General features: G+C 35.1%; 1 protein-coding gene across 2 annotated transcripts; it reads left to right on the top strand.

Moving 5' to 3' along the window:
- Positions 1–402: 402 nt before the first annotated feature.
- LOC137967088 (CBL-interacting protein kinase 9) lies at positions 403–4623 on the top strand. 2 transcript variants are annotated; one of them, XM_068813515.1, is made up of 15 exons: positions 403–705; positions 873–935; positions 1143–1214; positions 1443–1550; positions 1653–1733; positions 2295–2348; positions 2461–2586; positions 2669–2758; positions 3039–3161; positions 3280–3387; positions 3542–3658; positions 3791–3847; positions 3941–4015; positions 4122–4192; positions 4333–4623. In XM_068813515.1, the coding sequence occupies exons 1-14, from the start codon at positions 535–537 to the stop codon at positions 4182–4184; spliced, it is 1308 nt and encodes a 435-aa protein (XP_068669616.1). In that variant the 5' UTR covers positions 403–534; the 3' UTR covers positions 4185–4192; positions 4333–4623. The 2 variants fall into 2 exon arrangements, with proteins under 2 accessions (XP_068669616.1, XP_068669615.1); XM_068813514.1 differs by having other exon boundaries at positions 4274–4623.
- The last annotated feature ends 10259 nt before the right edge of the window (positions 4624–14882 follow it).

Raw genomic sequence — 14882 nt, 5'->3', positions numbered from 1 at the left:
CCACTCTGTACTCACCCTTTACCCGACTTTTCTTTCCTGCCACTCATACCAATAAGGAAGCCGTACGTCCACTCTAGGCCCACAATAATGCAAGCAATCGGAGGCTCCTGCAAACTATTGGACACGTTTTTGTAATTTTACCGCGAGTAGGACTTCGGCGGCGGCGGCGGCGGCGGCGGGAAGAAGGTCTACGGCACGTCAAAGGGTACCCATGATGGAGTGAATAATATGATTAGAGGTGCACAGTTCATGGTCCGAGCGTAAATTGAAAATATACGTAGAGAAGAAGGGTAAAAGTGGAATATAAAACTAATTCCGCGTAGTTTGCGCGGACACGGTGAGTCCCCTCCTTACCTATCCGATCGTGATGACGTCGTCGTTATCATCGTCGTGTCGCCACTGATTGGAGAAACAGCTTAACTATATCCAGCTATCATTCCTCTCCTTCACCGTACTAAAACGGAAAACAGGAGGAAAGGAGTTTTACTGGGGCGACCGCCGGCGGAACGACGCAGGTCAGAGGCGCTGAAGAAGATGAGCGGGATTAGAATGTGCACGCGCGTAGGAAAGTATGAGCTTGGGAAAACGCTCGGAGAAGGTACCTTTGCGAAGGTCAAGTTCGCTCGGAATGTTGAAACGGACGAGACCGTTGCCATCAAAGTCTTGGACAAAGATAAGGTCCTCAGGCACAAGATGGTCGAACAGGTGCGTGCGCTCCTGTTTTTTCTTCTTACCTTTCCCACTCTCATTGTTATTAAAAAATAAGATCCTTTCATTCTTCACCCTAAATTGATGTTACGTCATGCCTTTTACGGAATATGTATGACTTTGTCAGCATTTTAAGTTTAGTTTCTATTTCTTCTGACTACCAGATTAAAAACGAAATCTCTACAATGAAGATGATCAAACATCCTAACGTTGTCAAGCTCTATGAGGTATGGTATACGAATCTGCTAATTTTATTTTTAATATTTTAGCGTATTTCCTAAAGAAACAACTCTGCTTCTTCCGTGTCTTCTACCCGTATATAGCCATGAGCATCCATCGTGTCTTCAATTAATCATATAGTTTTTTTCTTTTTCTTTTCTTTTATCTCAGAGCGCATCTCTTTCCGAGCCTTAAGATTTTCCCTCTGTTTGTAGGTTATGGCAAGCAAGACCAAGATTTATATCGTGCTTGAATTTGTCAATGGAGGAGAGCTCTTTGACATGATAGTAAGATTTTGTTGGTTTGTTATGTATCTTTAATTTGTCATTGTTGAATCATATGTCAAAGCAGCAGGCTGAAGAATATTATGTTTTGATAATATAAAGTGAATAATGTATGTGTGCCAATACCTAGTCATGGGATTTAAATGGTCTAGTTATTGTATTGGTCCGTGCATCATCATAGTATCTAACAAACTGCAAGAACGTGTCATCTAACTAGCTTGTTTTATTTAGGCCAACCATGGAAGACTTAAAGAGGATGAAGCACGGAGATATTTCCAACAGCTTATCAATGCAGTTGATTACTGTCACCACAGAGGAGTTTATCACAGAGATTTGAAGGTTAATAAAAATATTGAGATTTATTTGTTCTTTTTGATGGTTCAAGAGGTTCTATTGAACATCTGAGAATATCTGCTCACCCACAAAGTGTTTCTTTTGCAGCCTGAAAATTTGCTGTTGGATTCATTTGGATTTCTTAAAGTTTCAGATTTTGGATTGAGTGCATTCTCACAACAAAAACGGGTAAATTCCTTATGATGCCACAGTAATACAGAAAAAAAAAAAACATTTTGATCGTTCTGTTGATATAAAAAATCAGTACAAGCATAAAAGTATTTTTCATGTGCATCTCTTCTAACAGATATGATGCGTGTTCTATGTTGAACCCCTTGTAGTGTTTGTCCTTTTGTTTCTCCTTGGGAAGAAATTTTAGTTTGTGTATATCCTCTGTTACTTTGTGCTATTTACCATGATTGATAGAAAAGTTTCAATATAATATGATTATTCTAGGATCATTACAGGAGTACTATTTCAGCTCCAGTTTCTGCAGTACTGGGAAAAATCTTACTCTATAACCCCAAAGTAAATAAAAAAACATGTACTTTCTTTAATTTTTTTTAACAGGGAATGCGTAATTGACATTTCTGAAGCAGTGGTCTTTTAGAATTTCTTTGATCTCATCATTTGTAACCAGACACCTTGTTACCAATTATAATATGTGACTTGCAACTTCAAACCTTTTTCTATCTACTGTTTTACTTTTTTTTTGAAAGGTTATCATCCCAGATGGTTTTCATATTGTAGGAAGATGGTCTACTTCACACTGCTTGTGGAACACCAAATTATGTTGCTCCTGAGGTATATTATTTTTCTTAATGCATCCAACTTGCTGGAACAGTAACATATTGCAACTCCTTGTTAATTTTTATGCCTACAAGTGTCAGTTCCTTATGTTAGAAACTTCTATCAGGTCCTCAATGATAAGGGTTATGATGGTACGGCTGCTGATATATGGTCCTGTGGCGTCATTCTTTTTGTTCTTATGGCTGGCTACTTGCCATTTGATGAGTCTAACATCATGGCCTTGTATAAAAAAGTAAGTTACCAAAGCTACAGGTAAAAAGAAGCTAAATATCTGCTCCATAATTCTTATGCTGATCTACCTGGTCTTATTGCAGATTCTGAAGGCAGATTTCACCTGCCCTTCATGGTTTTCATCTGGTTCAAAAAAACTGATCAAACGTATTCTTGATCCTAACCCTCTTACTGTAAGTGCACAATATCCTGAGGCATATAGTCTTGAAGTTGTCAATCTTAGTGGTTTTTCTTAATAAATCTTGGAGTAAGATGATTTCTGGCTGTCTGGGTAATGATTTGCAAGTGGAAGTGTGAACAGATGACCTAGACTCCAGACATCACTTCTAAAATCTCATTAATGGCTTAACCAGGTTTATCTGATCATTGAGATTTTGGCCCGTGGTCTATTTTAATTACGAATGTTCAAATGCTATACTGATTATCTGGTGTAAACTTTCTGCTTGTGTTCAGAGAATAACAGTTCCTGACATTTTGGAAAATGAGTGGTTTCGGAAAGGGTTTAAACCACCAAATTTTGAGAATGGAGCAGAAGTGAATCTCGATGATGTTGATGCAGTGTTCAATGACTTGGAGGTATTATGTATCTGAGTTTGGTTTCCTGTATTCAATGTTCACTAAGCAAGGATTGTTGTAATGATCAGAGCCATTACTTTTCTGAATTTCTACTTAATTTCATTAACATTATCTGTAGGAACATCTTGTGACAGAAAAGAAAGAGAGACCAGAATCTATGAATGCATTTGAGCTCATTGCCAGGTCACAGGGTTTCAATCTTGGAAATTTGTTTGAAAAGCAGGAGGTATGTTACTGCAACTAATGGTGCTCTTTATCGAGTATCTATAAACTAAGTAACACTAGATACGTGTTGATGTGTTCTCCATCATTCATGAGACCCTTAAAATTGTTGACTTAAATGCTTCTTTTGTTTGGTCTTCTGCTGATCTGTTTTGCAGGGTTTTGTGAAGCGGGAAACACAGTTTACCTCTCAACATCCTCCAAATGAAATTCTTTCTAAAATTGAGGCAGCCGCTAAGCCTCTTGGTTTCAATGTGCGCAAGCAAAACTACAAGGTCTAGGATCTATATTTACCTGTTGTTTGGATTGCCTTTGTGATGATTTTATTTTTTCAATAGCCAGATTTTGGTACTATCTGCTGAGCTTTTTTGGATTATTATAGATAATCGCTTTCACTCAATTTACAGATGAGACTGCAAGGTGACAAGAGTGGAAAAAGGGGCCAGCTGTCTGTAGCTACAGAGGTAATAAGTCTCAGCAGGTTGAGATCATTATCTCTGTTCTTTTCTTATAATATGTGGATTTGATTTGTAGAATGAAATTTTTCCCCTATTCAGGTATTTGAGGTAGCCCCGACACTTCATTTGGTTGAACTTCGTAAAACAGGAGGTGATACATTAGAATTTCACAAGGCAAGTAATTTTATCTGTCATTTTCCATGTATATTTTAATGAAACTGCAGCATATCCAAGTAATAATGTAGCTGATATAATTTTTGTTTTATTTAACAAATTCCAGTTCTACAAAAGCTTTGCGTCAGGGTTAAAGGACATTGTCTGGACGTCTGAAACAAGTTTGTAGCAGAAGAGGTGACTATAAAGAAGCATTTGTAGTGGAAATGAAATTGGTTAACAAACATTCTTGCATTCTGACTTCATTTTATTCTGCAGGTTTTGGAAGAATATATTTGTTGTTTATTATTGCCTGGCCCTTTTACCAATTTTTTCAGGTTATGGTGTGCTAGGTCTCTCATGATGTCATAGATTCTCCCTAGTCTGAGAGTCCAAAGTTGTTGAATTATCAAGTCTGCAAATCATGGTGATTTCTCTTGTGGTTAAATATTTTTAGTTTAGAAAGGTAAAATCCATTTTAAGAAAGCCATGATTTAGTTAGTAGATGATGACCATCATTTAGGAGAAAGCCCTCTGCTCACCTGGAAAGTTCATTTCTGAAATGTAACATAATGCATTGTTATTAAGAACCTTTGCAATGAATTCATGTAAACCTTTGCTTCTCTCTCTCTCTCTCTGTCTCTCTCTCTCTCTGTATCTATTTATTGTTTATTTACTTGATTGTTTCTAGGTTGTTGCATAAATGGGTAACTAAATGCTTAAAAAGCTATAAATATATAAAACACTGCCACTCATAAATCTATTAATTTAATTTAGGAATTTCTTTCATTTTTAACTAAACATAATTGATAATTTAGCCATCCACTACATAAGAAGTTCTTTCTTATACTTGCATAGAAAAAAAAATGAAATTAAAAAAATCTTTATTTGGATAATTTGGCAACTGGATAGGAAATAACATTTATCCATATGTGTTCCAGGTGATGTAAGTAAATGGTTAAGTCCTTGAGAAGTAAGCAATTCTTTTAATCATTTAAAAGTTGAACTTGTAAGAGTAAAAGATAGACATGAAAGATTATGGAAGATTGCTAGACTAGTATGGGATATTTGTGGTGGCAGTGTTTAGGTTCAGTGGAGAAGGGACATGCAATAATTTCACATATAACATAAGGCACCACTGAATATTTCTAGTGAGATGAGCATAAATGTCTTTTTCTCAAGGCATAAACTTATACATGTATATAGAATAAAAATTCACACAAGTATATAAGAATTTTTTATAAGGTTCTTCCAGTTTAACTAGTCTTCACCTTACCACCTACATGCCTAAATTCAATTCTCTATAGAAGGCACTCGAGTGCAACAATTGAGCAAATATGCAATCACTGAATTCAAGCTAAGATACAAAGCAACACACCATAATCACACAAAGGCTTTATAGTGGTTTATTACCCAACCTCATGTTTTTATGTTTACTCCCAACTAGGTACTCTAGCCACCCACAACGGGATTTACAACACACCCTCTCTGTCTCTCTCTATTGAATTCAATGCATGCTTGCTTTACAAGGGAAGCACAATATTACCTTTTTAATAGGCTGATATTATAATAATATGAAACAAAATGAATATACTCAGCCTAGATAATCCTATCAATGAAATAACAGCTCAAATTTAATCTCAAATGTATGGTTTTAAGTAAAAGGTCCAAAGAGATTAGCCTACTTTGTGGAAACATCAAATGAGAGTCAAGTATGACAACCTAGTGCCCCAAACGCAAATGCTGAAGTTGGACAATTGATTTGAAAATATACAATCACAAGTTCAGCATAGAAGATCCAAGTACAAACTCAAGGTTTTCAGAACAAGAATGAAAAGGTACTAAGCTTCCTTGAGAAATTGGAGAGCAACTTCTTTTTGTTGAGATCAAAGGCACAAATCCATTTGAAAGTAAAAGTGAACTCAAATATATCCTAGCAATACTTGATTATTTATTTGAGTCAAGAAATAGCTTAAATAGAAGAGGATCCAACTTCAAAAAATTCATTTTTTAACCTCCAAAAAACCTTTTATCCTCTAGTGAAAATTGATCAAAACATACATCAAAGAATGAAAAATAACTTAAAATCTTCATTTTGAGTTGTCAGAGTACAAAAGTAGGCGACTTACAATATTTTGAGACCTATCGATGCCAGATTGAATCATGGATGATTGTATTTCTCACTTCTTCTCACTTCGGCCAGCATGTTTCAATCATAGAAAGCTAACATTTTTAAGAAAGATATTGTGGACAGAAAATTCTATGTCAAAAGTCTCTACAGCACTCCCTTAAGGAGGAAACACCAAAGAAAATAAAATAAAAATTAACCTAAGAGGCAAGCACATCCAAACCAAGCTAAGCCAAGCCAAGTCAAGTCTAACTACAAAGCTAAATTCTAATTCTTCTTGCACTCTTTCTCAAGTTGGAGCATAGATGTTAAACTGATGTTTAGGAAGTGTGCATCTTAAATAAAGTGGCATTCCACTTCCATATGTTTGGCTCTTCGTGGTAGACTTGATTGCTTGCTATGTAAATTGCCGCTTGCTTATCACATGCAATAAACATAACTTGGGACATTGGAAAAACGAACTCCATAAGGATAGATCTTATCCACATCGTCTTACAAATAATGTGAGACATGATTTGATATCCACCTTAAGCACTTGTCCTAGCAATCACTATTTACTAAAAAGAGGATGAAAATTAGGGTAATGAAGTTGTCCAAACCTTTCCCCTTAAGTTGTATTTATATAATTCAAAAGTACTAATATTACAAGAATACCTTTCAGCCTAGTAAGAGTGAATAAGAGACATAAATCATAAACTAATTACATTAGTGCTATCTTTATGAGATGACTCTTTATTTACCATCATTCCACCATTATGTGGGCCTGTGGGCCTTCTCTTTGGTTTGTGGGCTTGAGCCCATCTTTCACACACTTGGATGTGTAGGCCTTCCTTGGTCGTGTGGGCTTGGGCCCATCTTCCAACACTTCCCCTCAAATTGGGGGTGAGAGAACATCATAAACGTCCAACTTGCTGCAAATGATGTATATGATCTTTTCGTATAAAATGGCAGTCCACCATATCTTCCAACACTCCCCTCAAGCTGATGGTCTCTTTGTTCTTTTCCAAGAGACCCAACTGGCATAATATAAAAGAGAGTAAAATCACTCCTAGCCGTAAGACATGGCTCTACACTCCAGTCAAATGGTCATAGTAAAAAATACTTTTCGTTCAAATTCACAGGCAAAAAAGTAGCCCTACTATGGGGCACTAAGTCTACCCACTTTTTTAGGGTAGCTAAGAAAAAACACCTCTTGGGTGAATAATAGACTTGACTCAAGCTGGATGTTGGACACACTCCTATCCTTTGTAGGTAGTGGGTCTATAGGCATTGCTTAGAAGTGTAGTAATAAACTTCTCCATCACGGTGTCCCAACACAGGACACCAACTCTTAAATGGAAGGAGTAAAAATGCCAACTAAGATGGGGGAGGGGGTAAAGAGTAGTCACCAAAAGATAATATTCTGAGGCCATCATATGCTTCCTTCTTCATTAGAATAGCCAATGCTGACAACAGTCAACAACCAATGAGTCCTTCAATAATAATGTCTCAGTTAAAGAGACATAATAACAGTAGTAGTAATGAGGCAATGACTTAATAACACTGACCAAATAGGCAGTTATATAGCAGCGGATAACTAGTAAGTAGTAAAAGTCATTAAAAATCAATAAAGACATAAAATAATCTGCAGCAAGCCCATCCTTGAATAAGGAAGGTATACACCAAGAAATAAGTTGAGGATAATCGAAGGTAATAATCCAGGGTAATAATCAAGCGCTTTGATAGTGAGTGAGTGAGTCAAGCTGAGTAATAGACTTCCCATAATAAGTTAAACCAAGTGTTGTTTGATAATCAATAAATCAAACAATCTCCAATGTGCTCATCCTTCACACTTCTCCTTCTATTTTCCCCCTCAAATTGGAAGATAATGTCAATGATCCCAGCTTAAAGTCAACAAATATTTTGCAAGCTTATGTGCTAATCCACCTCTTGTATGATCAAGTAAAAGAAGGCTAGTATCAACAACTTCACTAGCTCAAATATTGCAAACAAATTAACTAAAGCCAAGCCAAATATTTCAATCTTTTCTTGCCTTAATTTTTAGGTAAGGATACCAAATCAAATTCTTTGTATTCTTTCAAAATACCAACAAAATATCACAAAATTTGTTGTTGGAAAAATATACTAAATAAGGTAATTTCCTCCTTCAATTAGTGCCAACTTAGCAATCAAAGAAGACACATTTTCTTGCCTTTGTTTTTCTTGAAATCTTTAGGCAAGACAATCTTTGACAAATAAATCAAGGAAAGTTTCTGAAAATAAGATGATCTTCTAAAGATTATTTTCAAATATTGTTGGTTAACAAACATAAACTTTCCTCAGGTAGATCATGAGATACTTTCATGATATTGTTTATCAATAACAATAAATAAAAAATTTAAGTAAAAAAATCAGCTTAAATCCGAATCTTCGCATGCAACAGTATATCATCATGACATTTGATTCTTTCAATACGAATATCTTTGCAAATATAGATAAGATTGACATGAAATTTTCTCTTTATGAAACTAGACTAAAATACCTTTCAACCAAGTATAAATTTTCTTCATAAAATATACTTCTTTTGAGATAAATAATCTGATTAGATTTCAGACTTAGTAATCTGGCCGAACTGAGTACTCTTTTTTCTTTGGCCAACATGACCATTGACTCTTATAAGATTGATATTTCCTTATAAAAAATCAGAATGAGAATTGGTTGAATAGATAAGAAAATAGACTTACAAATATTTCTTTTGATATATAAATATCCATATAAAGTCTCGGTCTTGATTGCATAAAACAACTCAAAATTTGAAGCTTTCTGCTATTGCATGAAACTTTTCTGCTACTTTACCTTTGCTAATTCAGATGTCGATTTCTATTAATAAAAAAATATGATTTCAACGATTCTTATTTTGTTGGAAACTAAACTCAAATATATTTCCAATGGTATATAATTTTCTATATGAAAAATATGGCAAGAGAGTGAAACAGTAAATAAAATATAGAAATTGAGAAATAAGACTTAAGAGAAATGAGAAACTCCTTTTTTTTCTTCTTCTGCTACTTCCTCCCTTTCTTCTCCATCTTCTTCTCCTCTTACATCACAGACCATTGTTTGCTCTGATACCATGTTGAAACTTTGGATTCCATGATGTATAATCACAATAGAAGATGATTAAGGGGTGAGAAAAAGAAGAAGAGTTGTGGAGAGAAGGTTTTAGAAGGAGAAGAGGAAGAGTAACGAATTTGGAGAAAAGAGGAGGAAGATTAGGGTAATGGACTTATCCAAACCCTCCCCCGTATTTATAGATATCAAAAATACTAATATTATAATAATACCCTTCACCCTAGTAAGAATGAATACAGGATATAAATCATAAACTAATTACATCAGTACCATCTTTATGAGATAACTTTTTATTTACCATCATGCCACCTCTATGTGTGTTTGTGGGCTTTCTCCTTGGTCTATGGGTTTAAGCCCATGTTCTACACACTTGGATGTGTGAGCCTTCCTTGGTCTTGTGGGGTTGGGCCCACCTTCCAACAAAATTTTTAGTATGGAGGTGAAAATGTGAAGAAAATAACCAATACTACAACAAAAAAGAAAGAAAAAAGATAATATGAACCTAAACTACTTGAGATGATAGATCAGAGAAGGATCACATTATCTCTATTGGTTGACCGAGTCAACTTACAGAATCCACTCCGATACATTGTTGAATTTCTAAAAAAGAGAAATACTTCACTAATTTGTTGTAATTTGAGTACAATGAGTGTCTATTTATAATAGAGGAAACAAGTAGAATCCAAATATAATTAAATTACCCTTGTCCCAATTACATCCAAAAGTTAAACACCATAAGATAAGTCATAGAACAATTGTACAATTAAACATAAATAGAAGACTAATATAACTAAGACATATTTAATCTGAGACTCTTTTGTGAGACCTCCTTCTATGAGACTCTTCTAAGACTCTACCATATTAATTTTGGCTCTATGAGACTTCTTACTATGAGAGTCATGTAAGACTCTTCAATATATGCTCTTCAACAATAATTTTACCATTTATTTTAACTTTTTTAACATATCATTATTTCAAATTATGATTATTAAAATTCATTGGTACAATGTTTTAATTTTTTTTTCTCTATAGTTGGTTTCAACAAATTCTAAGTTTCATTGACATATATAGCACCCATATTTCATATCTTAGCATGATTTTTTCGCTAGAAGAGGTTCCGCCAACAAAAATTTTATTAGGGGAAGTCTATTTTCTTTTATTGATTGTGATAGAAGGTTTGATGCTTTCTCTATGATTAATCACGCGTTTAAAACAATGATCAGTTATACTTTTTATAGAATTTTCAAATGTTTTAATCATGGGATGCCAAAGTTCTAGGGATTAATTATTTCTAAAACTATTGTATGATATTTTTAAATATAGTTTAGAAAAACTTTGATGCCCGAATGCTCCAATTACACTTTTACCCAAGATTTGGAAATTGGCAGACTATCCTCTTATATGGCAATCTTGATAACATCTAAGATATTTAGACACTGAATCTCCTTCATGCTCCATTCTTTGTAGGTGTTTATTTAAGATGACACTTTTTTCCTTTACTTAATGTATCTTGTGTTGATTAATCGGTTCTTTCTCATAGGCCTCGTGTGAGCGTATTTTGAAAATAATTTGGATTTTTTTTTCCTAAATGCTTGATTTACAACATTAATTCACCAGTTGAAGATTACCATTAAAATTAGGAACTTGAGCCAACCTAAATCAATATCAATTGGGTCAATAGTTGTACTCAAAAAGGGAAACAAATGTGGGGGTAACTTGAGTTGACCTAAATAAATATCAATTGGGTCATAGTTGTACTGAAAGAGGGAAACAAAGGTGGGGGCTGCATAAGATCTCCTCTATTTCAGCTTCAGAAGGCAAGGAACCCTTCTCTCTCCACTATCAATAACGGTATAGAAGGTAAGAGCTCCTTCCCCATGGGGGAGGAGAGAGGTAACAGTTTCTGGGGGAACCAGTTAACCTCCTCCGAACCAGTCTTTGGAACCAAGTGACCAGGTCCCTCTTTCGTATGATATAGCCAGCTAAAATTCACTTCACCTGTGAATTTTACAACCTTGCTTTCAGATTGTTGCGTGTTGCTATGTTTCATGAGAATATTTAATTTTTTCTTCTTCAATTCTCACCTTCGTTTACGTTATTACGAAACACAATTGGGAATGGAGCACATGGTTGGCGTGGAGACCGGAAATCTTGTTCCAAGCGAATGCCTTAAATCTTATCCTCTGGAGTTCTCTTCAATTTGGTTTACTCACCGACATAAACGGCAGTGTCGTAATCTAATTTTATTTTCAAGCCCAACTCTATCCTTTTCTCTGCAATCCTATTGTCATGAAAATGAATCCTAATGGTTGCGTATCCTTCGTCGGCCACACGTCGAAGGAGAATGGCCATCAGTTCATGACAAACAGTGGCAATACCTACTTCAAAAAGCTTCTTTATACATCAGGCATTGATGTGAGACGACATTTCCTGTACATCAGTGTGATAAACGGCACACGTCGTCGTCCCCGAATTTATAAACCAGGAAGGAGTGGTTCCAGATTTCTCTTGCTAAACCTGTGGTCGTAGAAGATTATTTTGCACTTGTAAAGTAAGATTATGACACGAAACTGCAAAACTTTTAGGTGAGTTCCTCCTTTAAAGCTCGTTAAGTTGTCAAGGAATCGTAATCCATTCCGGGGGGAGCTCTGGTTCAATTACTGCTGATTATTTGCAGGTGGGAGTGGGGCTTCAGAAGCAACCGGTGAACCGCGACGACGTGCAAGAAGCCTGTTCAAGGCTCTTCAATTGACATTAAAACTTAAAAAGTTAAATTTAAAGAAGGCACTCCAGATATTTCGAGGAAAGATGGTGAGTTACTGGGTGGGTCTTCTGTATAGATTTCTTGCAAGATAATGGAGAACTATGGGACAGTTGGTAATTAATAAACAGATAGATATTCCAATCAGTCTTTTCCATCTTTCTTTTTCTTGAATTATTGTTGAAGAGAAATCAACCAAACCAACATGGGTCCGTCCATGTTCTATTATCTAGTTCATGAAGCTGCGTCCAAAGAAAGCAGAAAAACCGATCTGTTTGTACAGTAGCAGAAGTGAGATATCTGTTCCAGATAGTGGATGGGAGAACGAACTCATTAATATCTTTAATGACAAACCCATGAGTAAAAACGGATAATTTGACCACATAAATGAGTTTGGATTGACGTGGGTCATTCTCTTGTGATTAATTTGATCTTAATAGCAGATACTAAGGAAGGCATGTGTGCCTGCTATCATATATTTTAACAAACATGGTGTCCAATTAAATATCACAGTTCGGAGATGTTTAAAGATTTCCATGTTAGGTCAGCATTCTTTTATTGATTTATTTGTCTATTTACATGTGGCTCAGTGTGCAAATAAACTAAGATAGTAAAAAAAGACAATATGATATTAAAAAATCACCTAAACAAATGTAAAACCAGTAGATATTCTAAAAATAAGAAGCCAATAAAATATCATTAAAAGATAAATAGATCATCTACTCATTGAACTCATCCTAAGAAATGTACTATATGAAACCATTTAGCAAGCAAGTAACTATTATTATTTTTAGATGTGTTACTTGTTAGATTCTAAAGATTCATACTTGAAAAGTTTGGAGTTAGGAGGAAGAAAATGAGAGAAAAATAGTATCAGGAGGTAAAAGGAGAGGAACATGAGTGTGTGATGTTGGGTCTAAGGCCTGTCCCAAAATGACTAGCCAACTTAAGAAGTTTTTTTCCTAACTAATAAGCTCAAGATCTTTGTATTTTCTAATCCGTGTGGGACTATTCCTTAACACTTTCTCTCACTTGTATGACCTCTTTTGTGGCTCTACTAGTGGATAATTTGGGTGGAGGCCCACAGATTAGTACCTGCTCTGATACCCCATTCCAAAATGACTAGCCAACTTAGGAAGTCTCTTTCCCAACTAATAATCTCAAGATCTTTGTATTCACTAATCCATGTGAGACTATTTCTTAACAGAGTGGGATAAGAAAGAAGAGTTTAGGAGAATGAGAATGGCTCAAGTGATGAGATCGTCCCCTGTAAGTCTTTATTTATAGACTTGAGTGAAAAACCCTAGTACATGATAAAGATAAAAAGAATAAGAAAATTTTAGTAATTATAAGGTGTGCTACTCAACCCCTTGATTACAAGATGTGCCACTCAACCCTTAATAAGAAGATATGCCATTCTTTTTAACACTCTCCCTCAAGCTGGTGCAAAAATATCAAATATTCAAAGTTGTGAGCAAGTGGAAGATAGTAGTTGTTATGGCCTTGTGAAGATATCATCTAGTTGATTTTGGGAGGGAATAAACTACATAGAGATAACACCAACTTGTAACTTTTCTCAAACAAAATGGCAATCAATTCCGATATGTTTTCTCTTTTCTTAGAAGATTGGATTGGTTGCAATATGAATAATCACCTGATTATCACAATGTAGTTGTATGGGCTTGGTTACTGTAAAACCAAGTCCATTTATTAGAGATTTAAGCCATAATAGCTTACTTACAACATGTGTTATGGCCTTGTATTCTACTTCAGCACTAGACTTAGCCACTATATTTTGTTTTTTATTCCTCTAGGTGACCAAGTTTCATCCTATTGTACTGCCATAACCTGAAGTGGATTTTTGGTCATCTAAAAAATCTTGAAGTAGACTTTACTCCCGGTGACCCAACCCAATCTGCATCTACAAAATCTTCAATATTAGTATTCCCAGGACACTTATATATTAGGCCTTGATCCGATTTTTTTTAAAGTATTGAAGAATTATTTCTAATGCCAACCAATGAGCCGATGAAGGTTGATGCATAAACTACCTGATAAGACTAATAACATAAAATAGGTTTGGTCTAGTGATTATAATATATATATATATGTCTTCAAACTAATCTTCAGAACCAGCAAACATCAATATTGTCCCTAGATTCAACACATAATTTTACGTTTGGCTCCATATGCATATCCACGAGCTTACACCCAAGTATTCTTGTTTCTTGTAGAAGATCAAATACTTACTTCCTATGGGATAAAATTATGCCATAGTGAGACTGAAGGACTTCTGTACACAAAAAATATTTAGAAGTTCAAGGTCTTTCATCTAAAACTTACTATTCAAGTCTTTCTTGACTTGTTGGATTCTCATAGTGTCACTACCATTAATATTTAGTATTTAATAGTCCAAGGTCTTTCGTCTAAAACTTACTATTGAAGTCTTTCTTGACTTGTTGGATTCTTGTAGTGTCACTACCAGTAATATTTAGTATTTAATAGTCCAAAGTCTTTTTTTACTAGTATACCTTCTCCCCCTCAACCACATAGCCAGGTGCTTGAATCATGTAAACTTCTTCAGATAAGTCATCATCAAGAAAGACATTTTTTACATCTAATTGATAAATCAACTACAGAAAACTTGTAGCCAAAGAGATAAGTACTTGTACTGAATTAAGTTTAGCCACAGGAGAAAACGTCTCATCGTAGTCAATGCCATAAGATTGGGTATATCCTTTGGCCACTAAACTTGTATTGTACAAAGCCATTGTGCCATTTAGATTATAATTGATTGTAAAAACTCATTTACAACCCACTGACTTTTTTGTTGGTTATAGAGATGATAAGTCCCATGTATGAGTATTGTATATGGCTGACATCTCTTC

Source organism: Aristolochia californica, unplaced genomic scaffold, assembly GCF_029961685.1.
Source record: "Aristolochia californica isolate CCGP_79_NKW_82.1479 unplaced genomic scaffold, dmAriCali1.0.hap1 SCAF_6, whole genome shotgun sequence".
In the NCBI taxonomy this organism is placed as follows: Eukaryota; Viridiplantae; Streptophyta; class Magnoliopsida; order Piperales; family Aristolochiaceae; genus Aristolochia; species Aristolochia californica.
This window is presented reverse-complemented; position numbering and strand designations above follow the sequence as displayed.